Raw genomic sequence first — 23915 nt, 5'->3', positions numbered from 1 at the left:
CGAGCGATGTTTCTAACCTTAAATTGGCGCGCAGTGTTGTTTTTTGTTGTCGGCATTTTCTCGATTTGATGCGAATTTAATATTATTTCGCAAAGTGCTGTAATTTATTATTTAACTAGTTTTATTTGCAATTATACCGCACAGCAGCATGACAGACTCTCTGGAGTACAACGACATAAATGCAGAAGTTCGTGGCGTCCTGGTAAGTCTCAGTAGACTCCTTAAATATTTTGCACACTTTTGTCTCACTCCGATGTTCCCTCTTCCCTTCCCCCGGAAATAGTGCTCTGGGCGTTTGAAACTGACCGAGCAGCACATAATCTTCAAGAACACAAAGACCGGCAAGGTGGAACAGATTGCTGCAGATGACATCGATCTTATTAACTCGCAAAAATTTGTCGGCACTTGGGGCTTGAGGGTGTTCACCAAGAGCGGAGTGTTGCACCGCTTCACAGGATTCCGGGACAGCGAGAACGAGAAGCTGGGCAAGTTCATCAAGGATGCCTACTCGCAGGACATGGTTGAGAAGGAGATGTGCGTCAAGGGCTGGAACTGGGGCACAGCCCGTTTCATGGGCTCCGTCCTGAGCTTCGATAAGGAATCAAAAACCATTTTCGAGGTGCCCCTATCTCATGTATCACAGTGCGTCACTGGCAAGAATGAGGTGACTTTAGAATTTCATCAGAATGACGATGCACCTGTAGGCTTACTGGAGATGCGCTTTCACATTCCTGCCGTGGAGTCTGCTGATGAAGATCCGGTTGATAAGTTCCACCAGAACGTGATGAACAAAGCGTCGGTCATCTCGGCGTCTGGCGAGTCCATTGCTATCTTCAGGGAGATTCAGATCCTTACTCCGCGTGGTCGCTACGACATCAAGATCTTCTCGACATTCTTCCAGTTGCACGGAAAAACGTTCGACTACAAGATTCCTATGGATTCGGTGCTGCGACTCTTTATGTTGCCCCACAAAGACAGTCGCCAGATGTTCTTCGTGCTCTCCCTGGATCCTCCCATCAAGCAGGGGCAGACGCGTTATCACTATCTCGTCTTGCTCTTTGCTCCGGATGAGGAAACCACTATCGAGTTGCCGTTCACAGAAGAGGAGTTGCGGGACAAGTACGACGGAAAACTGGAAAAGGAACTGTCGGGCCCGGTGTACGAGGTGATGGGCAAGGTGATGAAGGTGCTTATCGGACGGAAGATCACGGGACCTGGTAACTTTATTGGACACTCTGGTACAGCGGCAGTGGGCTGCTCCTTTAAGGCCGCCGCTGGCTATCTGTATCCCTTGGAAAGAGGTTTCATTTACATCCACAAGCCGCCTCTACACATCCGCTTCGAAGAGATCAGCTCGGTGAACTTTGCCCGAAGCGGCGGCTCTACGCGCTCCTTCGATTTTGAGGTGACGCTCAAGAACGGCACCGTCCACATCTTCTCCTCCATCGAGAAGGAGGAGTACGCCAAACTCTTCGACTTCATCACCCAGAAGAAGTTGCATGTGAGCAACATGGGCAAGGACAAGAGCGGCTACAAGGACGTCGACTTTGGCGATTCGGACAACGAGAACGAGCCAGATGCCTACCTGGCTCGCCTCAAGGCGGAGGCCAGGGAGAAGGAAGAGGACGACGATGGCGACGACTCGGATGAAGAGTCCACCGATGAGGACTTCAAGCCCAACGAGAATGAGTCGGATGTGGCGGAGGAGTATGACAGCAATGTGGAGAGTGACTCGGATGATGACAGCGATGCCAGTGGCGGTGGAGGCGACAGCGACGGTGCCAAGAAGAAGCACAAGGAGAAGAAGGCGGAAAAGAAGGAGAAGAAAGAAAAGAAGCACAAGGAGAAGGAGCGAACGGTAAGCGGAGATTCTACTCATTGTCTTTCAAGTTCTAAAATTACATTTCTTTATTTAGAAAAAACCATCCAAGAAGAAGGAGTCTGATAAGCCCAAGCGCGCCACAACCGCTTTCATGTTGTGGCTGAACGACACGCGCGAAAAAATCAAAAAGGAGAATCCTGGAATTAAGGTGACCGAAATCGCCAAAAAGGGTGGCGAAATGTGGAAGGAGCTGAAGGACAAGTCGAAGTGGGAGGAGGCGGCGGCTAAGGACAAGCTGCGCTATCAGGAGGAGATGCGGAACTACAAGCCCTCGGGAGGTGGCAGTGACAACGAGAAGGGAGGCAAAGCCAGCAAGAAACGTAAATCGGATGTGTCACCAACCAAGAAGGCCAATAGCTCTGGTAGCGGGTTCAAGAGCAAGGAGTACATATCCGATGACGATTCCACCAGCTCCGATGAGGACAAGGCCAAGTCCAAGGACAAAGAGCCCGCCAAGAAGAAGAGCAAATCCAGCGATGACGAGAAGAGCAAGTCCAAGAAGAGCGAAAGTGAAGCGGAGGACAGCGAGGAGGCGAGCAATGCCAGCGATGAAGATGAGGAGGATGATGATGATGATGAGGGCAGTGATTAGGATCCGCTCCGAATATAATTCCATATACATCCCATAAACACACCTACCTACACCTACACACACACACACACACAACTCACTCACACCCAGAATCTAGGTTATCTTTGCTTAGTTTTAGTTAAGTCTCTCCTGTTGGATACAGACCAATACAATTTTGTTTAATTAAAAAGATACTACACAAGCAGAATGCATATAATTAACTGAATTCATGATTGCCTATAATGATCGATTCATATCGGCTATTTTGTACGGATGACTTGGCTTGGGGTCCGGTCTAAATGATGGTACTTTCCAGTCATTAAGCGGGCTTCAGTAACTATAGTTATGGCTATTCTGGGAAGACTGCTCCTCTGCTTCGCACTCTGGCATATTCTACAGGTATGTAGAGGTCAGATAGCCAGATCAAGAGCTAACTCTAGTAATCATTCAGGTCCAGGGAGTGTCAAAGTTCACGAACGTCGAGTGCTTCAATATAGACGAGAGCTTCACCAATTTTACCCTCTGCCGCCTGTACGCCGTCAAGAGGGATGTGGTCGAAATGAGTTTGAGGGTGAACATATTCAGGTGGCCCAAAAGACCAGTATCGGTAAGTTCTCTCTTTATTAAAATTCGTGTACTTAAATGGCGGATTCAAAAGTGTTATATTTTTGGATGAACGGCCACAAACACTTTAAACGATTTATAATGACGCAATTTAAAATAAGTCAGGAGGCTAAAGCAACAACGGTTCGCCATTTTGAATTTTTATGTCAAACAAGTAATTAACGAAATATGGCCAGTGTTCTCGAATGGATAACATGTATATTGTGAAACATGCTTGTGTTCTCCATTGCCTGACGATCACTCCAATAGAGGTGGGCGGATTATGGAGCGGTCAAGCGGCGGCGATTAAGGGGCTGACGCTGCACACGAACATCCTGGCCGTGGGGCTCGTTCTTTGTTTTGGCCAGCAGATCCTCGACATCATCGAAGAACTCCTCCTTCGCGGGCGGCAGATTCGTTTTTGAGGGATGGTGGGCATCTTCCGTAAGCTTCTTGCCCACTTTTCGCGGGACTCTGTTCCGCACTATGATCGGCGACTGAAAAGGAAGGGACTGCATGGGTTTGTTCTTTGACAGATCCCGTAACGAGTGGGCCGAGAGCTGGGCAGCCTGAAGGTGGGTGGAGGCCTTCGAGAGGCAGAGCTGAAAGGCATCACTGTCATCGTTGGCGAAAGTCGAGCTTGCCAAGGGACTGGAGCAGATGGACACATTGTTGCCGGATGTTCGCTCCGATCCCTCATGCGATTCGTTATCGTCCCCGGCTTTGATGGCTAGATCATCCTCCGTGGTTCTCAATAGGCTCGGCCTCCTCCACAGCTGAGACATGAATGGCAGGACAACGCTTCGACTACGCACTGCCAACGATGTCGACAGATTCAGAATATCCCCCAGGAACTTATCCTTTCCGCGGTGCAGGAAGTTATCAATTTGCTCCTGGCGCCGCGATAGCACTGGTCTAAGGATTGCGTCAAACATCCAGACATTCGCTGCCGGAGCGGAAAGGACAATCCACAAAACTAGCAGCAGCTTGGTGGGCGTATAGAGCGGCAGCCAGGAGAAAAAGGTGTCTGCCAGAACTTCGATGGTGACCAGAAAAGCATAGACTATCCAGTACTTGGCCCAGGCCAGGAACGCCTCATCCCCGGTGTTCAGGGTCTTGTAGGTGTGATACGCCGGACCCAGAGTTCCGTACATGAAGAACAGGAAACGAGTCACACAACTGAAGAAACACATCTCCATCGGCATTCGGACAACAAAATTGCCTCCTGGCCAAAAAAACGAAAACAAGAGAGTCTTTAAGCCAAGAGTGGGGCTTGCCGAGAAATGAATTCTTAATGCACTGATTCTAAATTTATTTCATATGTTATTAACAAATTTTGTACTCAACAAACGATGTACACACGGCAAACTAAAAGACAAACAATACACAGAGTAGGGTAGTTTGCCAAAAAACACCTAGGCCTACTTACATCCTAAATAATTTCAATACCTTTAATATTTTTGAAACATTTCTCCAACAGATGCGCCTGCAATTGCTGAAGAAAGCCAGTGGTTATAAGCCCTTCCTTTACAATGTCTGCCAGTCGGATGTTTGCGAGTATTTGGAGAAGCGGAACCATCCATTTGTCAACATTATTCTCAATAGTTTCGCCAATCGAACCAATGTCGTTAGATGTCCTTTACCTGTAAGCTTATATTTTTGTTTCTTAATCAGTTAAATAATTATTATAAATTACATTTTCAGCGAGAAATTATCTTGGAGCACTTCCGCTTTCCGGTAAAGGTCCTGGATCTGATGCCTCTACCCTCTGGGGACTATGCTCTCTTCAGCACCTTCAGTTTCGAGGGAAAAGAACGGGCCTTGGTCAAAGTATATTTCTCCATAACCGAGTATCGCTAACAAAGCAATAACCAAATTAAATATTATTCGAAAATTTGTAATAAAACATCGTTCGAGGTGCAATAAACCAATTAATAAATTTGCCATAAATTTGTTAACTGGCTGTAAAAGAGCTTTCCGAATTGATTAACCCTTTGTAATTGTAATAAAAAGATTTGGAAACACAAAGTTATTAATGTTTATTGTTTCGTATTAAAAAACCGATGGTTCTAACACGTGGAAATTGTTTTATTAAAAAAAAAATGAAAGCACTTGAGGTCAATCGCTGACAGATTGAAGGTTAGGAACCCAATAGGCTTCTGATTTAGATCGATTTCGATCCAAAATTTCTTTCACACAAAGACCCAGAAAAAGGCAAAAATTATGACCCTGCCCACAAACTGAACGCTCATGACATTTCGGATAGGTATTCAAATAGCCATCAGCATTCGATTCAAAGGCAGAAAAGGTTCCCATACCATTCACAAAAAATATTTGAGCAATTGAAATCGAAACCCCAAATCAATTGTAATTGTGTCTGATAAATGAAATGTTGACGGAAATAACGCGGAAAATAATAGAGAGCCAAGGGGAACATTACGTAGACGCGTAAGGCGATTGTAAAAGGCTACAAAAAAAAAAAAGGCAAAAAGCCACAATTACCAACAGTTTGCATGCATAATTAATTTGTGGGTCAATTGCAAAAACTTGAACTTCGATTCAAGTGGCTTTGGCTCCGAATTGAGCTCCACTGGGGTGTCATCTTTTGGCAGGCGCATCGCCTAGGAAGTGATTTTTTGTGAGATTTTAGGATTTGCATAAATGCCGCCAATTAATTTTGTTATGCAAATTAATGGCAAACAATTAGCGTTGCGAGACAAAGCCGATTTATTAATTGCACATTATTATTATTATTGTTATGTTTTTTTTTTTGTATTTTCTTTAATTTTTTTTTGTTTTTACAAAATATGTAAATGTAAATTATTTATTTCGCACTCTGTTTTGAACATTGTTGCTGTTGTATGTTGTTGTTCTCAATGCAAGTCGATGGCAATGCGCGCTTTATCGCTGATTAACCCAAATTTAAATGATGCTCGCCCCAAGCATTCAATCTGGGGAGCGAGAAAAGTCCGGCCAAAGGCAAAGGAACTTTGGATAGAAGTTAATGACACTACGGTGTGGGTGCAAGCAGCTGACGAAATTACCTGGAACTGTCAATTATTTGGGATTACAAACTGGACCAAGTCCTGACAAGCAAGACTTCTATATCATACAGGCTAAGCATCAAACTATATATAATATTATACCAATAAACTTTAATCAAATTTTTCCCACCATGTGATTTATTTTATATATTTTATTCAATAAATTACAATTTAATTGTTCCCATTAAAAAAGAGCAATAACTCCCCCTGTTACAACAAATTAACACTTTAATTTATAATCGCATAATATTATAAAACACAGGAAATACTCCGAATATTTATTTGAACAATGAGTCCGTTTAACGTTTCTAGAACTTTGATTCGACCCCTGCAGGGCACTGTGGGGATGATACGTAAATTAACACGAAAAGTCATCGATAAACAAAATTGAAACAAATTGCTTTACGATGGGGTGACGAATGCGTCATTTACATTGCGGTTGTTATTCCAAAGTTGTTGAATTTCGGTTTTTGATCAAGATTAATAGTGTGCTAATTGCATTAAGATTGTAGTCAACACAACATTTCGAACAGTGCAAAATCATTACCAAAAAATCCACAACACGCGTCCTTTCGAGTTCGTTGCTTCAGTCTTTTGTTTGTACAGTCTGCTTACCTTCGCCGCTCGTATGTAATTAATCAGTTGCACCTCCCCAGATGTCTGAGGGCAGGAAGATGAACCGGGACAAGTGTAAGCATTCAGATTTGTTTTTTCAACTTATTATCGGCACACAACTTTGTCCGCCAATTTGTAATTACAATGTGGGCCATTGGCCAACAAATTGCTACCGATAATCGGTGATCATCGGTGATTTCTGGCGCCGATTCATGAATCAATTAATATGCACCCCTTTCCTGGCAATGAACTTTTCTAATTAACGATTAATGCTGTCCGATTGACGGGCTGCTTCTGTAAAATCCCGTCCAATGATTCAACAACGGTGTGTTGGATAATCCCAGATCATATTCCAGATATTTAATCAGTCTCGGTATTTGGCAAGGTTACAGGCTATAGTTCAGTAATCCCACGGGTTCACGGTCTATTTGCGTAGGTCCGTCTTGAATCTGGTTCGCCTGCTGCGTCCTCCCTCCGACGATTGTGAGTTTTCGAGTCTACTGTTCAGATATTCGATGATATTGTGCATTGAATCTTCGTCCAGGGTGTCCAAAGCGTTGACTTGGCCGGGTGACGATCCGGGCACGATCTGACGGGCGACTAATTCCATATTGTTCAGCAGATCCGCTTCGTATCTGCGGAGCTTCTCAGCCTCATCCCTCTCGATTTCGGTCACCAATTCGCTGAGTTCTAGCTTCAGTTGTCGTCCATCCACCAGAGGCTCGCCCCTCTGATCTCCTTTTCCAGCAAAACCATTTGCTGTACTTGGGATGGACGATTGAAAGACGAAGGAGAGTACCTGCATAAATAAACGTTTATGCACTTGGCATCCGAAATCGACGATGGGTTCAAGCTTTGACAGAAAATGCTCTCCGACTAGATGGTACATGTAGTTGGTGCTGTAGGGTACGCTAAACCAAAGGCACACGGATAGGAACAGCTTCACAGTGGCGTAGAGAGTCCTTGCGCCGAAAAGAGAGTCTGTGAGGCTGCCGAAGGCCTGGAGCAGAGCGTACATTATCCAATATCTAAGCCACAAGACAATATAGTGCTTCTGGCCGTGAGAGCAGGCCCTCAATGTGGCCCAGCCGGGACACAGGATTCCGTAATAAAAATATATTAGACGCAGCATTGCTTCTTGATCACGGACAATGTATGAATGAGAATAATTTCCAAATACTATTTTTGATGATTTTTAAAATAAAAATTTAATAATGCGAAAGATACAATATAAACTTGTTGGTTATACTGCCTTTTTCAAATTGTTACTAGCTCGAAAATGACTCTGACACTGTAATATGTGATGATTTGAAATTCATAGCTACTTTGTTTATTTCTTAAAATTTATGACGCAAAATTGTTAGTCTTTTTGCTCAAAAGTTTTGGCAACACTAGCAAACAATTCTCAATGGATTCCCATTAAAAATAGTTTATTATGATTGTGCTTACATTCCAATTCGCGAAACAATCAAATAATTCCTTGTCACTTCCTAGAGTCAGAGAGCAATCAAAAGCTGCAACCAGCACTCTTGGCCATCAGTTGCAGTGGTAGTAGCGGAATGGTGGCAGTGGTTCGAACCAGGCTAAGTGCCTGGGGCTTTGCCCGGGGCTTTCGCAAGACCAGGAGCCAAATAGCATGGCTAACCGAGTGTGTGCGCCTGTCTTTAAGCCAACTTTATGCATATTTATAGATTTGTTTGCCCCGACTAACAAACCCAAATAAACCAGAAAAGGGGTAAAGAGATGGCTAGACCATAAGAGCCGAGTGGAAGGGGAGAAAGAGACCCAGTTTATGGGCCCATATTGTATTAACGGCGGTGCCTTTTTGGCCACAAACTGTGTGCAGTTGGTAGCCGCCAACAGTTGTTTTCGACCTGACATAATGGAAATAATAATATAATCGATTTCAACTGCAATTTTGTTCAACTTGTTCGGCGTGTCTGCCCCTTAAATTTATGAACATTTCTTTAGTTGAAAATCGGGACTCTGTTTATCCGCTCCACTTGTTCAAAATTCATAATTTTATTCAAGTGCTTTATATTCTGTGAACCTGATTAGTTTGTTTAGCTGCCGGGATTGGGTTATTACATCATTTGAATAAAGCAAACGTTTTGTTTGACAATTTCGTAAAGTTTTCGTTGGCGGATTTTGAGGTTTCCAAACCAAAGAGCCAAACTAGCGTGAAATGTTGAAAATTATGCAAAGTTTTTATGGCTTTTCTTTGTATATTTTTGTAGAAATTTTGGTTTGGGGGAAGAGCCCCATAAATATATATCGAACACAGCTGGGATGGATTTTTAAATGGGTTTTGTTTCGTTTTTTTTATGCATTTTTGATGTTTTTTATGTATCATTTGTGTTCGTTGACGCCTCGTTAAGCCCTGGTATATGTTTATTTATATGTTGGAGTGGGAGAAGCTGGGATTACAAGCTGCACCCGGTGATCTGTTAACCTCTTTATCGAAGATACATACCAAATCTGCGGTTGGCCAACTCTTCATCTTTCTCCACCTCCACCTTGTCTTTGGGTTTCGGTTTTGAGTCTTGGGTTTTTGGGGTTATGGATGCGGGCAGATTGACATTGACCCTTCGGCTTGACATGGATAAATGTACGCCTATCTGTGTGAACAGTTAACAATACAAATTTTTTGATTAAATGACATCTTGGGTGATTCCAATGACCTCCAAATTTCCTTGTGGGTTCAAATTTCTGTTGTAGATTTTTCATGTAACTCTTTTGTTAATTGAAAAATGTATTTTTCTTTAATTTATCACAGTAAACAATAAAGAAATTATTCCAAGGCAATTCATTACTTTTGTCGTCGATGAAAAATGTGTCTCACGCGACGACTCATCCTTTGTGGAACTCGTTTGGGGTTCAACAATTCTGGCCAGAACGCCCCGAAGCTGTCAAGAGCCAAAAGGAAAATGTGTCAAATAATATTTAATGGATTCGAAATCAACTGCTTGGCGGGCTGTGAGAAAGTCAGATACTTGGCCAATAAACACAGCAAATTTAAGATAATGTAAACAAATGCAAAGTAATTAACACGAAATCCGCATAAAAGTAATGAGTTCAATTGCCAAAAACGAAACCAGTTTTGGCAACGCTTAAGATTGGCGATTAGACCTGGGGCTGATTAGGGTGGGAGGTGGTAGTGGGAGGTGGGAGGTGGAATTCACAGCTCATTAATAGATGGGTATAGACAAGTTAACTCCGAGTTAAATGTCGCCTGAAATGTTACACTCGAGATGCCAAAGCCGAGATGTGTGACTTCCATGGTTCGCTTCGGGTTGATTCCAGCATGCAAATGAGCTCGATTTGGCGGTGTGGGAGGCTGTCTCCGGACGATCTCCCTCGTGTGGACGCTGTATGATTCATCCATCACTGCATCACTGGTTGATCATCGGTTCATTGCCATTTCACCCAAAAAAAAAGGGGTTCGATTATCCTGCTGCGACAGCTGCTGGGCTTACGTAGAAGGTTCAGTGAGCCAATCGACACTCATTGAGATCTTCACATCGATCTCTCAATGTGTGACAATTACCTTTTTAATTGTCCCACTTTGTATGGATCGATCTTAATATTTTGATCTTAATATTTTTAACGAGCATAAATCCACGTGGGAGTTAAATGCTTTTTTTATCAATGAGAACATAAATAATCGACTGCATCACAGCAGTCGATGAACTTAGTTTTTTTTCAAGAGGGAGCTGGGACTTGGGACCTTGACTAATTACTGACTTTTTAGATCAATCTATCAAGTTGCATCTTCCGTTAGACGTGCCTCACGACTTGGCAACTGATGTTCTAGCTTCGTTTTCCTGCATGTAAGTGTCAGCGATGTCAATGCCCAAATGGCAGGCACTTAATTAATTTTACATTCGATTCGCCAATTTAACAATGTCAAATGTTTCAGAGCTACGCTTTCAATGTGAAGATTCCCCTCGAGAGCTCAGAGATTAATTAAGTCCGATTTTTACAACATTAATCAATCCGGATTCCGTAGTTGACTCAAAAAGTCATTCAACGCCGAGAGTGAGACGCGGGGAGGAGTACCAAGTACGAGCTGCTCACAACTGAGCGCTGAGAGGGCTGGCTCACAAAAGCTGGCTCAAAGCATAAGCTTGAGCCATGGTAAGAAAAATGCAAGTGTTTTGTCTGTTTTCGCTTTCATCCGAGAGCTTTCAAGGCTTTTGGCTTTGGCTCAGATCGTCTAGCAGCCAACGATCGGCGGTCTGGGGGCCCCCAAAGCTTCGCTCTCAGTTGGCTTGGCCGTCTCGCTTCCACCGTCAGCCCCAGCCAGCTTTGGATCAATTTTGGACTCCGCCGAGCTGGCCAGCGAACGTTAACTTTAGTGTGCGCCGACCTGTTTCCGTAGACGGCCACAAAAAATTATTCAAAGACCTAGCCACACACAGACTTCAAATCGTATCATAAATCGGTTACGATCATTTCGGATAATGCTCGGCTAAGAGCCCCCAAAATTAACTTCCAATTACGTCCAATATCCATTAAAATAAAGAGCGAAAAATTCTATCTCCAGTGCAGTGACGTCAAAAGTATCTCAAAAGTGCAATTCCCCAACAAAATCAGGCAGCTCGAAAACAAGCTCAATTTGCAATCTCACTCGCTCACTCTTTAGCCCGTTTTCGTAATCGAATCGTGCAAAAAAAAAAAAATAAAAAAAAATAAAAAAGTTATTCAAAAAATAAAAAAAAAAGTGAATCTGCCATTTCAGTTAACTCCGATCTGCCCATCCCGCTTCCACTTGCCAATTCGAATTGTTAACGTTGTTAACGCCGCCGTTGCAGTCGCAGTCGCAGTCGCAGTAGCAGTAGCAGTCGGCGTAGCTGCTGCGCTCTTTATTGTTTATGTTTTTTTGTGTTCTGAGCGCTTCCCCCCCTAATCGACCCCGCTGCATCCCGCCCACCCAGAAGGCGGGGAAGTAATAATAAAAGCAATGCGCTGCGCCATGAAACGAAATTGAGTGAAAAATAAATTTCGTTTACAAAAAAAAAAATCGGAAAAAAAATTAAATAAGAATGATAAAATAAAATAACAACAGCAAACAACAACAAAAAAATAAAGAATAAGCGAATAAGAAGAAAAAAATTCACTGCCAAGCAAATTTCACGCCGTATTTAATCTTTGCTTACTGACCGCCTCCAGCTTAATCGCTGCTCGTCTTTCTTTCCGTTGCGTTCTGTTCCGTTCGTGGTTCGTGCGTGCTCCGTGTGTCCCGGCTCTGGAAATACGGCTACGGCTACGGCTCCAGTTTGCGGCCACCGATTCGACCACGATTCCAATTCCGATTCCCCGGATCCGTAAACTCCATCTTACGGGCTGTGTCTTCCAAAAGAATTCTTAAAACGGAACAAAAAATATATATTGTAGAAATTTTCATAAAACTGTTCTTCATAAAAATTCTAAAATTTATTTCAAATCTATGATTCAAGTGTTTTGTGAACGCATATAAGAGTGCTTTAAAAGAAACTCATAAATTTCAACAAAATTTTAATTGCTACAAAAATTGTAGCGAAAAGTAAGTTTCTGAAAAAATAGTTTTAAGAATGGTGGTTGAATCTTATAGATACTGTTTATCTGTCAGATAAAACTAAAAATTTCTAGTCAGGGCACATGTCTGGGCTGCAAACCTTAATTTTTGTTTGATCTTTGGTTTTTAATTATTACCTCACATAACAAAAAGTGGTTGTGTTGGCTTTTACTAATTTGCAGACAAGTTTCTTTTAGTTTTTTGGTCATAATTATTACTTCATAAGCAAGTTTTAGTTGTGAACTTGCTAATTGGTGAATCAAGTAAAAGAAAATTTGATATTGAGATTTTGGTAGTTTTTTGAGGAGACATTTTGGCCAAGTTGATGGAGACTCTAGGGCGGTTTGGGAACAAGATTTCTAGAGCAGGATCTTGGGCTGGCTATAAAGAAGAAAAAAAAATACATTGTCTTGCCCGAAGTTGAGCCCACAAAATGGGCTTGTTTCCCTGTTGAAGTTGAGTCGAGCTGGTTTTTTGTTTTATATTTTGTTTCGTTGAAACAACTTTTCGTGCCGACTTGTTGTTGTTGGCTGTTTTGTGGGCCTTATTATCTCATTGTTGTTGTGTGAGTTGAAACGTGTTGTTGTTGAGGCTTTACGAGCCTCGGACCAATGCGATTTTGTAATATTGCTACAGTTATTATTGCTCGCCACGCTTTGCTCTCCTTACAGTATTTACCCTGTTGTTGCTGTTTTTATTGTTACTGCAATTATTGCAGTTTTTTAAGATTTCAACAACAAAGAGAAAGAGAGGGCTAGAGAAGCGAGAGCTTTGGAGCTTTCGGATCGAATTCATATCGGATCGGATCGAATCGGAGTGGATCGGATCGGATCTGCCTTTGTTCACCGATTTGCAACTTTCTATGCTATTGATATTCTTTGGAAATCATGTAACACAACACACACATATAGCCCTTCTGAGGCCTTTCAATGGATATCCCATAAATACTGACCGGCTGCCAGTCGGTATCCGATCATCATTCATCAGATTTTTAGTTTCCAATTCATGTTTAAATCGTCTGGCCGCCGCTTGTGTGTTTATTTTTTCAATATCATAGTATATCTTATGGCCCGGCCCGTTCAGCCTTTTTTTCATTGACATCGAAGCGAAGACGAAACTCGAGTAACCTGTTTGTTTTTATATTTAATTCGTGTTATTTCAGTCGCCTAACCACTCAATTTACTTAGTTGTTTTTGCTATTTGTGTATAAGTTTTGCATTCATCGAATACTTAAGGGGGACAGTCAATGTACTCACTAACATTAAACATTTTTAAAATAAATAGATGCCCAAAAACAAATGATTTATTAAGTTTATTCACAAGATTGCATTGGAAAAGGCAATAATCGCAGCCAAATAATGGTGGCTAGCCAAATGGAAATAAAATCAATTCGAAGCAAAGTTGAAGTCCAATATTTTAGTCGTCGTCTTCTTCAATTTCAATTACAATTTCACTTTCATTTTCATGCGGTTTACGGCTTTTCCGACAATCGCCGGCTTCGACCGCAACTGCTACGTCAACGGCGACGGCGACTGCGACTGAGACTCCTACGCCGACGCAGCACGCAATCAGTGTAAGCTGTTGCTGTTGTTGTTGTTTTTTGTTGCATGTTGTAACAACAGCTGAAAAAATTATAACAAGAGCAGAAATAATTGCAAGGAATAGCAGAAACAGTGGCTAAAACCAAATTCCAAAAATACATATTTTTTTCAAGCCAAACCTCACTTTTTTGTTATTTTCCGTTCTTTAAACAAATATTTTACTTGTACCTTATGTTTTCCCCATTATTTTTCTTCTCTGTTTTGCGTTTACCTTAATTATCGGCCACATATTGCTTGTCATTGCGAGCTCACCTTTAAATTAGTCTTCCACATTACGTATACGCAGTGGTATCTCTTTTTCTGTGCCTGCAATTTTTCAATATTTTGCGCATTTTATAATGGCATTTTAATTAATATTGTTTGAGGGGGGATGGGAACAAAAAATGATGGTGTTTAGTCTTCAAACAGGTTTTGGGATCGATCGCATGTATCTCTCTAAATCATATTACGTATACGCACGGTATGGTTGGCCATGTCTTCTGTTCTGTCGGTGTTTCTTGGCTAACAATCTAATATACATAAATGAATAATTTTCTAAAAAACAGATGTTTTAAGCAAACATTACTCAGGCCTTAAGCCAAGGCCCTGAAACCAGCCAAAAGTTAACATCTTTGACGGCTTATGTCAGCGGACTTAGAATTCGAAATTAGGCCCAACCGCCCATTATTTAATCTTGGCTATTTTGTCATTTTCATAACCCGATGCTCCATTAACACTGATGGAAAAATTTGCACAGCTGTTTTTTCAGCTCTACGCTGGCTGGCATTTTTTTTCAAACAGCCCCTTGGCTCAAGGTGCAAGTTCCCAAACCACATTCATTGTATTATAATGATAAAACAATGGCTGAAAGATTCGCTCGCCCTTTTCCTCAGCCACCCATACATTTGGCCAGAGAGTCTCTGAAAACGTTAAGCAAATGCAAAAAGTTCAGGTCACAGACATTTTACGTAATCTCCGCCTCCACCGCCGCCTCCACTGCCACTTGATCGTTGTCTGCAACTTGCAACTTGGAATTGTCGGTGAAATATCAAGAAAAATTTATTATCTCTTGTGCAAAACGTTCACAGTTGAACTTTGTTATGTCACCTTTGAGCCGATTTATGTGTGTGCTCCAGATTTGGCCAAAAAGACAGTCAGACAATCAGACAGACAGACAGTCAGACTGGGAAAGGAAGACGATGACTGCGTCTGTTCTGTCTGCTGTCAATGCCACCGGCAGACAGACAGCAAAGACAGCTAAGCAATAAATGGGGAAATGGGTTCATTATCAAGCCAAATGCAGAGCTCATCAAGCTACTGGCACAGGTGCTGACACCTTGCCTTGATGATTATCGGCGCACAGAAGCGGTGGAAGCCGAAACAGAAAACCCCAAAAAAAAAAAAAAATCAGCTGTCTGACAGTCCGTAGAGAGATGGCCGAAAACAGAGAAAGGGGCCAAGAGAGACCTCTACCAGGGAGGCAACAGGCAGTGGTAGGGAGCAGGTGCTGTCAATGTCAATTTAATGTAAAACGCTGACGCCCCCCAAAAACAGATCGAATACGGCTGTACATATTCGGCTAAGGCAACGGGCTTACAACAGACTCCGGCTCAGATAGTTGTGTCAGCAAATTCATTAAGAAAGCAAAAGTTAAAAGCAGCCAGCAACACACACAAAAAATTCCCATAAACCGAAACAGACGCTGACTTTATGGTAAAAGCAAAAAGCCAAAGCCCCACACAACTAAAAAAAAAAAGAGGGGGGAAAAAAAGTAAAATATATGGGCAAAGTGTTGGGGTCCAAGTCGGCATAATTATGCGGAAGCTGACAATGCAACTTGCTTTGCTGTCTTCACTGTGGTCGTTGTTTTTGCTTGATTTTTTGCCGCTTTTTCGGCACAATTCCATTTCCATTTCCACACTTGTGGGCCAGAAAGACAGCTTCTGTTTGAAATTGGTTGACATTTGATGATGCGTATTTTTTTTTTATTTTACTTTGGTTGGGTTAATTATATAAAAATATGAACGGGAATTATGCAAGCTTGAATATAAATCAAAAAACAGTTTTGCCATAGCCATAACCTTGAGCTGGCTCAGATTCAGATTTATGCAGCCACCATCACACACACATATGGCAAATGATTCGACCCTAATCGACCTTAATTATGCAAATCGACTCAATCGAGACTGAATGGCGTTGCCATCTCTCGGCATTTGGCTTCTATGGTGTTTCCAGTTTCGCGTTCGCTTGCCTCATAACTGTTTCATTCGACTTATTTAGTGTCTATTGTAAAATATGAATCTGAATATAAACAACATTATTTTCATCACGTTTCTGCCTCAAACTTGGTCAGCCTCTTTATTTTTTTCGTGTGTATTACGCTGGCATATGCTGTTGCATTTGAATTTCCTGATAATTTGGCCTGCAGTCGAGGTTTCATTCAACACTCTTCAATGCTTTTAATTCGTTTTCGTTTTTTTGGGTGAAAGTCTTACCTTGAAGGTTGCCAAATTGCACTGTTAACATGATGGATTTCTTTTTCTTGGGTTTTTGTTTTTAGTTTTTTAATGAATGTATGAGGGTTATTACAACTCGGCTTAAGTCATTTGGCCTTTGGCCGAGAAACACTAGAGCAAGAAGTTATTTCTTCCAAGTTCGTTTCCTAAGTCTTCTGTTTGATAAAGGACAAATTCTTTTTCTTTTAAATTTGTTTACTTTTTATTAAACACTATTCAAGCTGTTTGGAAATTTCACTTTCAACACTCACGGATGATTGGAAATTGCCAAACGAAAACGTGAGACATGCAATTTAGAGTCATGCCCTTGGGCAATTTTACGCCCATTTTTGGCCATTTTAGCCAGTTCAGTAAACATTTCGTTAGGCGAAGGCCGAAACGCATATGGATTGATGATGATTGATTCCAAGCTGAGACTTTCCTCAACTTAAACTGGGCCATGGCAGATCTTGCAGCATGTTGCATGCAAATTGTGCAAAAACCTTCGGGGACACGAGCGGGGAAATAAAATGTCATGCAATTTGTCGTAAATGCCGTTGAGAAGTTGCAAAATGAAATTGCAGCTGCTAAAAGTTTCCCTACTTGTTGTTGCAGTTGCAGTTGCAATTGCTGTCGCTGCCGTTGTTGGCTGGTCAGTTCTGTTTGTTTTCTTGGTTGGTTTGTCAAAAGGTTTGGCCATGTTGCTGGCTTAGTTGGTGGATGGGATGGATGCTGTTTGCCTCTTGCCACGCATCGCTGCATCATTATTGACAATTAGCCGCATTCGATGTCGGGGCGGATGTGCAACAGCAACAGCAACAGCAACTGAAACTGCAACTGCAACACAGGCAACAACAGGGCCGGACAAGATTGTTGCTTAGACTCGAGGCTGCTTCTTGGCCTTATGCAATAATTAATTACTCGGCCAGCGGGCCAGAAAACTAGGTTTTTCTTTCTACAAAAATAAAAGTAAATATTAATTGAGGCAACAACAAGCGATAAAGTTGCAACAACTGACTGTTAACAGTCGATGATGCTACATAGCTTGCGTTGCCAACATTACAGACCATTTGAGCATGACGAAGGCAGGCTAGGTGTTTTAGGCTCTAAGTTTCTTTACAATACTTTGTTTAATAACTTTATTTCTTTTCTCCTTTCTTGCAGTTTAATCATTTCTAAGGATCACTTGGCACACTAAAATGTCCTCAACTTTGGGCCTAATCACAGCGCTACTCTTGGCCACCACAGTATGCCAAGCCCTGCCAGATGTAAGTATCAGACTGACCAGGCCAGACCAGGCCAGTCAATGCCAAATGGCTCGAATCACGTCCGATTGGACTCCGAGAACTCATCAATCAATTCAATGCGATAAATATACATAACCTTTGGGGGGCACTTACAGTCAACAGTTAACCGTTAAGGCAACAATGAAACAAAAACACAGAAGAGAAAAAACCCAACAACAAACGGCCGCCAGTCAGCGGTTTCATTGTCATTCGCATTGTGCGTAATTAGCATTTCAAGAAATAACAAAAACATTTTTTGTATATTAATTAAATTACAAAACAGAGCATAAGCTCGAAGAGAGTCGATGTTAGAAATAAAATGGCATTGTTATAACCCAGAGTGTCTAGAGTATCTGTGTGCTATTTATTGTATCTGTGTGAGTGTTTGCTTGTCAGTATCAAAGAAACTCATTGAAAAGACAGACCAGCTTACGTTAGCTTTTGTTTGTTTTGAAGAAAAAGCTCGCGCCAGCAAAATTATGGCCAAGGTCAAACGTAAAAAGTTCTTGTAATTATTTCAAGTAAATTTTCAATCCGTCTCTATCTTTTGTCTGCCTGCCCTCTCTTTCATTCGTTTTGAGTCTTTCTCTTTCATTGCCGTCGTTTTCCGTTGCGGATGGAGGTTATGACTTGGCTTTGAATCAAAAGAAAACTTCATAATTAAAGCTAGTCCAAGGCGGTTTTTATGTCGATTTTTATCTTGACTTTTATGATGATTTTTTCTTGACTTCCTGCACAGAACGAAATATTTTCAATTTTCAAGTCTACTCGAAAGATAAATAATATTTTTATAGTTTTCTGGGGCATTAAAAAATAATAGACCATACTCCTTTTATTTTGTTGGCCAGTTTTTGGAGCAAGTTCGTGCTGGAGACATCGACCTGGAGACATAGCCTTGCCTTGCTCGCTTAAATGGCGCTTGCATCATGATGCCCCATAAACGACTTCGTCTCCGTTTTCCACTGCAATTAAAGTTGACACGCTACACCAACAATAACAACAGAAACAGCAAAAGCATAAGATATAGTAACAACTTTGACGAGGCCCTTCAAATCCCAGCCGAGCATGAAACAAAAAAATGATGTAAAAAAACTAACTTAAACAAAAACCAGACATGCAAAAGTACACCAAGAATATCGATGCAAATGCATGAGTCAGCTTCAGTGGAAACAGCAGCTCGATGGTCGATTTTTTTTCTATATTTTGTTTCATGTTTTATGTGCTGTCAGAAATGGAGAAAAAAATATGAGATATCCCGTTCCTCTTGGCCTGGCCAAATGTTTGCTGGCCTATCAATAGCCGGCCAAATAAATTAAGCCTTTAATTGTGAAATCAAGAACAGTTGTGGCACGATTGTTGTCTTTGTCATGGTTTTTTATTTTTGATTTTATTTTTTTTTTTTTAATCATTTTTTGAGCTCGGGTTCTCAGGTCACGTTCTCCCCGCTGTGTGTGAGTGGGGGAAATGCGTGAGTGCTGTTGGGTTTTGAAAAAATCAGAGGGAATGTCAGTGGCATGAGTAATTGTTGAATAATAAATATATTGTGCAATTGCTACTAAAAACTCGGAAACAAAGAGATGTTTTTTGGATCTTGAATCTTCAATGTTATAGCTCGTGTTTGATATTTCGCACAAATCAGCTTCTAACCAAAGAAACAAATCAACCAAATTGCCATTCGCATTAGACACAGCCCATGTCGTAACACCCTGAACTTTTCACACTTTGCTAATCGCAGGCATAAACACAAAAATTTAAAAATGTTAAAGAGAAAAAAAAAACCTGTAAATTTAACGCCGACAGAAGCGGTTGCTAATTTCCGCCGCTTGTCAGCCGAGGCGACAAGGTCAACACACCCAAGGAAATGGGAGGGAAAAGTGCGCCAGCGTTCGCAATTGACTATCCGACGAGTAGTTAACAATCCGTAATGCTTTTAGACCCAAAATCGTCGGTCCTCAAGCGACTATCTGCCGCGTTCATGGCTTTTCGAGTGAATAATTTCTTTGTATGGCGGCGCGAAAGGTCGAGTGACACTCTTCCGAACGTCTGCCGTTCGCTGTTGACTTTGACCGGCTGAGAAGAGTGGAAAACAATTGCCCAACCACCAGTACATAATATATATTTTTTTAGTATTGGCTGACTCTGTGCCATAAACAGTGTATTGGCCTCAACCAGAGCCAATTTGAAGCACACTTTTTGCGTTAATATGGCGGCTACACCTTTTACTTTGACTTGACTCTGATTGCACTTGGTTGGCATCGCCATCGACATCGCTACTGCCATCGCCATGCCGGTTATAGCTTTATACACCGGGCGTATGAGTAATCTCGCACAATTTCAGTAATTGCCCGAGCACCAGCAGCCAGCAGCCAGTCAGCCAAATAGCCAAACAGAAACAGCCATCTAGCCATACAAATTACAAAAAGCGCAAATTTCACAATATCCGTCATTGCACTCGGCGAAAACCGAAAATAAAATCAAACTTGAGCTTTGGACAAATGGCTTGAAATGCAGGCCTACGACACGTACTTGTAGTACGAACTGGTTGACAATTTTTGGTTGTTAAGTACTCCAGATATCTGTTAGATAGTGGGAAACTACATATAAGAATTGTCTAGAAGTCTATTGGGGATTACTTGATTTTATAAAACCTCTCCAGCCCTGGAAGCCTAATCGCCTCTGCTGATCTTGTTCACTTGGATGCCGCCTTTTTGCATAATTTGTAATTGCTTATCGATCTTTTTTTCCCTCCCTTCTCACTCACTCATTGGATTTTAATTGCCTTTAATTGGCCACAAGGGCCGGAGAGCTAAGTGTTGATTGGTGTTTGGGTGTGGCCTAGGTAACCCACTAGGTAGGATTTGCATGGAGAATAACAAGAATATTTATAATTTTGTGCAGGTGCAGAAACTTTCCAAATGCTGGAAAATGTCCAAGAGCCCTAGAGACCAGCGATGCACACTCTCAAGTCGGGTCGAGTCGAGTCGAGTCGACGCCACAATTGCACTCGAGTGGCAAACTCATCGCCTCATCGAAAGAGTAGCTTTTTGTGTCTGTTTTCCTTTCTCAAGCGTCAGTTTCACTTTCAATGGGGCGACGATGGCAAAACTTGCTCAATGTGCGACCCCAACGACGGCAAAAGCACCAGCAACAGAAGAAACAGAAACAGCAACTGGCAACTGACAACGGCAACAGAAACAGCTGGCTGGCTCCTGGCCATGTGAGCGAGTGTTGTCTGTGGTCAAAACACGTTTCAAATGAAAGTAAAAACTCTTTGGCATTGTGCCCGTTCGAGTCAGTGTGTGCGTTGTCTGGTTTTCTTCTTGCGTTTGTTCACCTGCCCCGACTTTCCGCTTGCACTTCGGTTATAAAATAATGATTAAGCCTGGCTTACAGCTATGCCCAGCAGTGCCATTATTAGCACCTACGGACTTGGCTTTTACAGTTAAACGTGAATCTTAAGTCTTAAGCTGGCCGAAAGCACAATCTTGTTTACCTTGCCGGTTACTTGGTTATCTCTTTCCTTATTTTTTTGTAAATTGCTTCTTTTTTTGTCCAGTCTTGTCGTCATTTGCTGCAATACCATTTCTGACTCATTTTAGGCCTTTTTGGGCAAAATGAATGCAAGAAATTTGCCTAAATTGCCAGTCGAGCGGTTGCCAACGTTGGCTGCTAACACCGCCAGCAAGTTCGTTGCCTGAGTCTTTTGTTTTTGCGCTTGCGTCTTGGCCGTTGTTTAAGGAAATTCTACTCTTGTTTTGACCCTGTAACAGATCTTGGTTTTTAACTGATTGGAGTTGCAAGTGAGATGCAGATTTGGCAAACGGATAAATAAAACGGAAATGCAATAGAAAAACAAAAATACTTCAAGATTGATTGATGTAGAACGTCATCTGGAATGACAAAATATTTTGGAAAACTTTTCAAATCCAAAGCAGCCTTATTTAATGAATGAATTCAGAGTGACCCACTCACAATAAAAAACTAATTTTGAAATTCCCAATTAATAGAATACAACTATTTATAAGCACCGACAATAGGAGACAGATTAAAAGTCCAATAATAACATTATATATTTAATTTAATTTTAATTGAAATTCGCAATTATGGGGAACACAATTTATTGTATAGGATACAAAAAAAAAGTTTACACGCAAGTCGGATAAGATTGTTTTTCGATATTTGATTTTTGTTTGTGCTTCTTGGTCGATTCGTTTCATTCGATTCGGAAATACTTAAATACATGCATGTCTACACACACAATAAATCTATCAAACACCGTCTTGACCCTGACCCAGTTAGCGAAGATACTCAAGACTCAATGGCCGAACCAAACCCAGCCGGCTATGTCTTTGGCTTAGTCGTTAATCTCCAGATAGCTCTTGACGGGGTCCAATGCAAACACGGCCCCACTTTTCAATAGAGAGATAGCTGGCGAGAGAGCGACCCGCAAACACTTGATTATTGCATTGAATTATTGATAATTTTTCAATTATCCATCTACCAATTGCTACAATTTGTTGCCATTGCCCAGGGCATGTTCAATACACACTCCAATGATTGCTAACCTGAATTTGTTTTTCCCCTCACTCGTTACAGTTGCACAAACAGATGTCGCCGGAGCAGCTGCAGTCAGTCTTCCACGTGGACACCCACGACGCGGTGCCCCACTATGAGCTGGTCCAGCTGCTGCACCACGACAACCACCAGCACCGCCGGAGGCGTAGCATCGGTGACAGTCCGGTGAAAACCCTGCCGCCGCATCACGTGAAAAAGGATCTCAGCAAGAATGCCTACTACAGCGAACTGAAGCACCAGGCCATGGGCTCGGGTGGCAATCACCTCTACGGGCCATCTGTCAGTGACATCAAGTCGCACAATGTCTCCTTCAGTGCCTTTGGCCAGAACCTTAATCTAAGCCTCCGCGCCACAAAAGGACTCTTCAAGGGTGCGCCCCATGAGCTGCGCATGTGGAGCGTGGGCAGCGAGCCAAATGCCACCCACGGCCTTGACCTCCAGGAGATTGCCCAAGAAGAGGTGAGTCTCGAAAGCTTATATTCATATTTTAATTTAGAAAAAACTTTATAAATGAGAACTTTAGAAAAAAAAATGGCATTTTATAGTCGCAATTAAGCTTTTTCCCTTGAACATAAATTTAAAAACTATTAGCCCCATTTTACCTTTTTTGGGTCAACATATCTTATCCAACATATTTCTTAATTTAAAACCAAAAATGTGTTTAGGCCCATCTTTGGAAATTATTTCATAGATTGCCTTTTCCAATTTCTATCATTTATTTTCCTGCCCTAAATTGTTGATTTGTTGCAGACATTTCCCTTATACGTATTTCTTTTACTGCACTTTCATTGATGATGTAACTTGATAAAACAATAATAAAAATTACCGCCGCTGTTTTTGTTGCGTTTGTTGGCTTTTGTACGTTTTCTGATTTGTTGATTCGCCATACTTCCGCTTAGGTAGGCTGATATTTTGTTTCAGCTTTTAGCCGCAATTCGTTTTAGGCTTTAACACACTTTGTTTTTGTTTCTGTTTTGGCTTGTAATATGTAAGCATGGTGTGCTCAGCTTGTATTTGTAACTAATCAAAATTAATTGGCCGTATGATAAAGAGATTAGACTTGGTATTTGTATACGAAATCCAGACTCACGTGTAATTACATTCGTTTGTTATTGGAGCTTTTAATTGTGAGAGAAAATAACAAAGCACAGCTGAAAGTCAAGGACGTAAGGAAAAGAGCTTAAAAATAAATACACAGAATTCAAATTGAACCTTTAAATCAATAAATCCACCCACAACTTCCAAAAGAGTCTATAAAACATTGAAGCTGGTACGTGACTCTTTTTTAATTCAAAATAAAGTTCACTTTCTTTTGGCGTTCATGTCTTGTTTGTATATATAATTTAATTTTCCCATTTTGCCATTATTCATGTGGTTTTTGCGCTGCTGCCGTGGGTGTGTTATTTCCTATGAACTACAATCAATTGATCGCACTTTAAATTACAAGTTTTATTTTCGGCGATTATTACTCCGGTGCTTTGGAGTCTATCCATGGGATCCATGGGAAAGGGAGGCTCTGCTCGGGGGAGGCTTTTCAAACACACAACAACATAATTTTGAATGCAAGGCACAGCACTTCGGAAATGAAAGTGAAATGTCATGTCAGACGGCAGCCGAAAAAGAAATGAACCCGCTGACTCGAACTCTTATGTCTTCGGACTTTGCCAACAGTGGAGTGTTTTTTTTTTATTTCTGTGATTTATGTGT

General features: G+C 41.6%; 5 protein-coding genes across 11 annotated transcripts in view; 3 read left to right on the top strand and 2 right to left on the bottom strand.

Annotated features, from left to right (window-relative positions):
* Window positions 1-10: 10 nt before the first annotated feature.
* Window positions 11-2670, top strand: LOC6495310 (FACT complex subunit Ssrp1). Its single transcript, XM_001958616.4, has 3 exons — window positions 11-202; window positions 284-1858; window positions 1917-2670. Exons 1-3 carry the CDS (start codon window positions 149-151, stop codon window positions 2472-2474), a joined length of 2187 nt encoding a protein of 728 aa, XP_001958652.1. The 5' UTR covers window positions 11-148; the 3' UTR covers window positions 2475-2670.
* A 54-nt stretch (window positions 2671-2724) lies between these two features.
* LOC6495311 lies at window positions 2725-5131 on the top strand. The gene is made up of 4 exons (XM_032450266.2): window positions 2725-2852; window positions 2905-3060; window positions 4537-4701; window positions 4761-5131. The coding sequence occupies exons 1-4, from the start codon at window positions 2799-2801 to the stop codon at window positions 4914-4916; spliced, it is 531 nt and encodes a 176-aa protein (XP_032306157.1). The 5' UTR covers window positions 2725-2798; the 3' UTR covers window positions 4917-5131.
* Window positions 3034-4492, bottom strand: LOC6495356 (receptor expression-enhancing protein 1). The gene has a single exon (XM_001958615.4). The coding sequence runs from the start codon at window positions 4259-4261 to the stop codon at window positions 3338-3340; it is 924 nt and encodes a 307-aa protein (XP_001958651.1). The 5' UTR covers window positions 4262-4492; the 3' UTR covers window positions 3034-3337.
* A 1912-nt stretch (window positions 5132-7043) lies between the features above and the next one.
* Window positions 7044-8027, bottom strand: LOC6495355 (receptor expression-enhancing protein 4). The gene has a single exon (XM_032450896.2). The coding sequence runs from the start codon at window positions 7845-7847 to the stop codon at window positions 7140-7142; it is 708 nt and encodes a 235-aa protein (XP_032306787.1). The 5' UTR covers window positions 7848-8027; the 3' UTR covers window positions 7044-7139.
* Window positions 8028-11029: 3002 nt separating this feature from the next.
* Window positions 11030-23915, top strand: part of LOC6495312 (A disintegrin and metalloproteinase with thrombospondin motifs 8) — a 53084-nt gene continuing 40198 nt past the window's right edge. For 5 of the 7 annotated variants that reach the window (XM_014907751.3, XM_044715812.1, XM_044715810.1 and 2 more), the window contains exons 1-3: window positions 11040-12260; window positions 17512-17615; window positions 22230-22667. In XM_014907751.3, the coding sequence (XP_014763237.1) occupies window positions 17547-17615; window positions 22230-22667 (507 nt within the window). In that variant the 5' untranslated portion in view covers window positions 11040-12260; window positions 17512-17546. Of the gene's footprint in view, window positions 12261-17511; window positions 17616-22229; window positions 22668-23915 lie in introns of all 7 variants that reach the window. The other 2 variants (XM_014907755.3, XM_014907752.3) reach the window with 2 other exon arrangements.

This window comes from Drosophila ananassae, chromosome 3L, assembly GCF_017639315.1.
Source record: "Drosophila ananassae strain 14024-0371.13 chromosome 3L, ASM1763931v2, whole genome shotgun sequence".
Lineage (NCBI taxonomy): Eukaryota > Metazoa > Arthropoda > Insecta > Diptera > Drosophilidae > Drosophila > Drosophila ananassae.
Note: the sequence above shows the minus strand (reverse complement) of the source record. Positions and strands in the feature narration are given on the sequence as shown.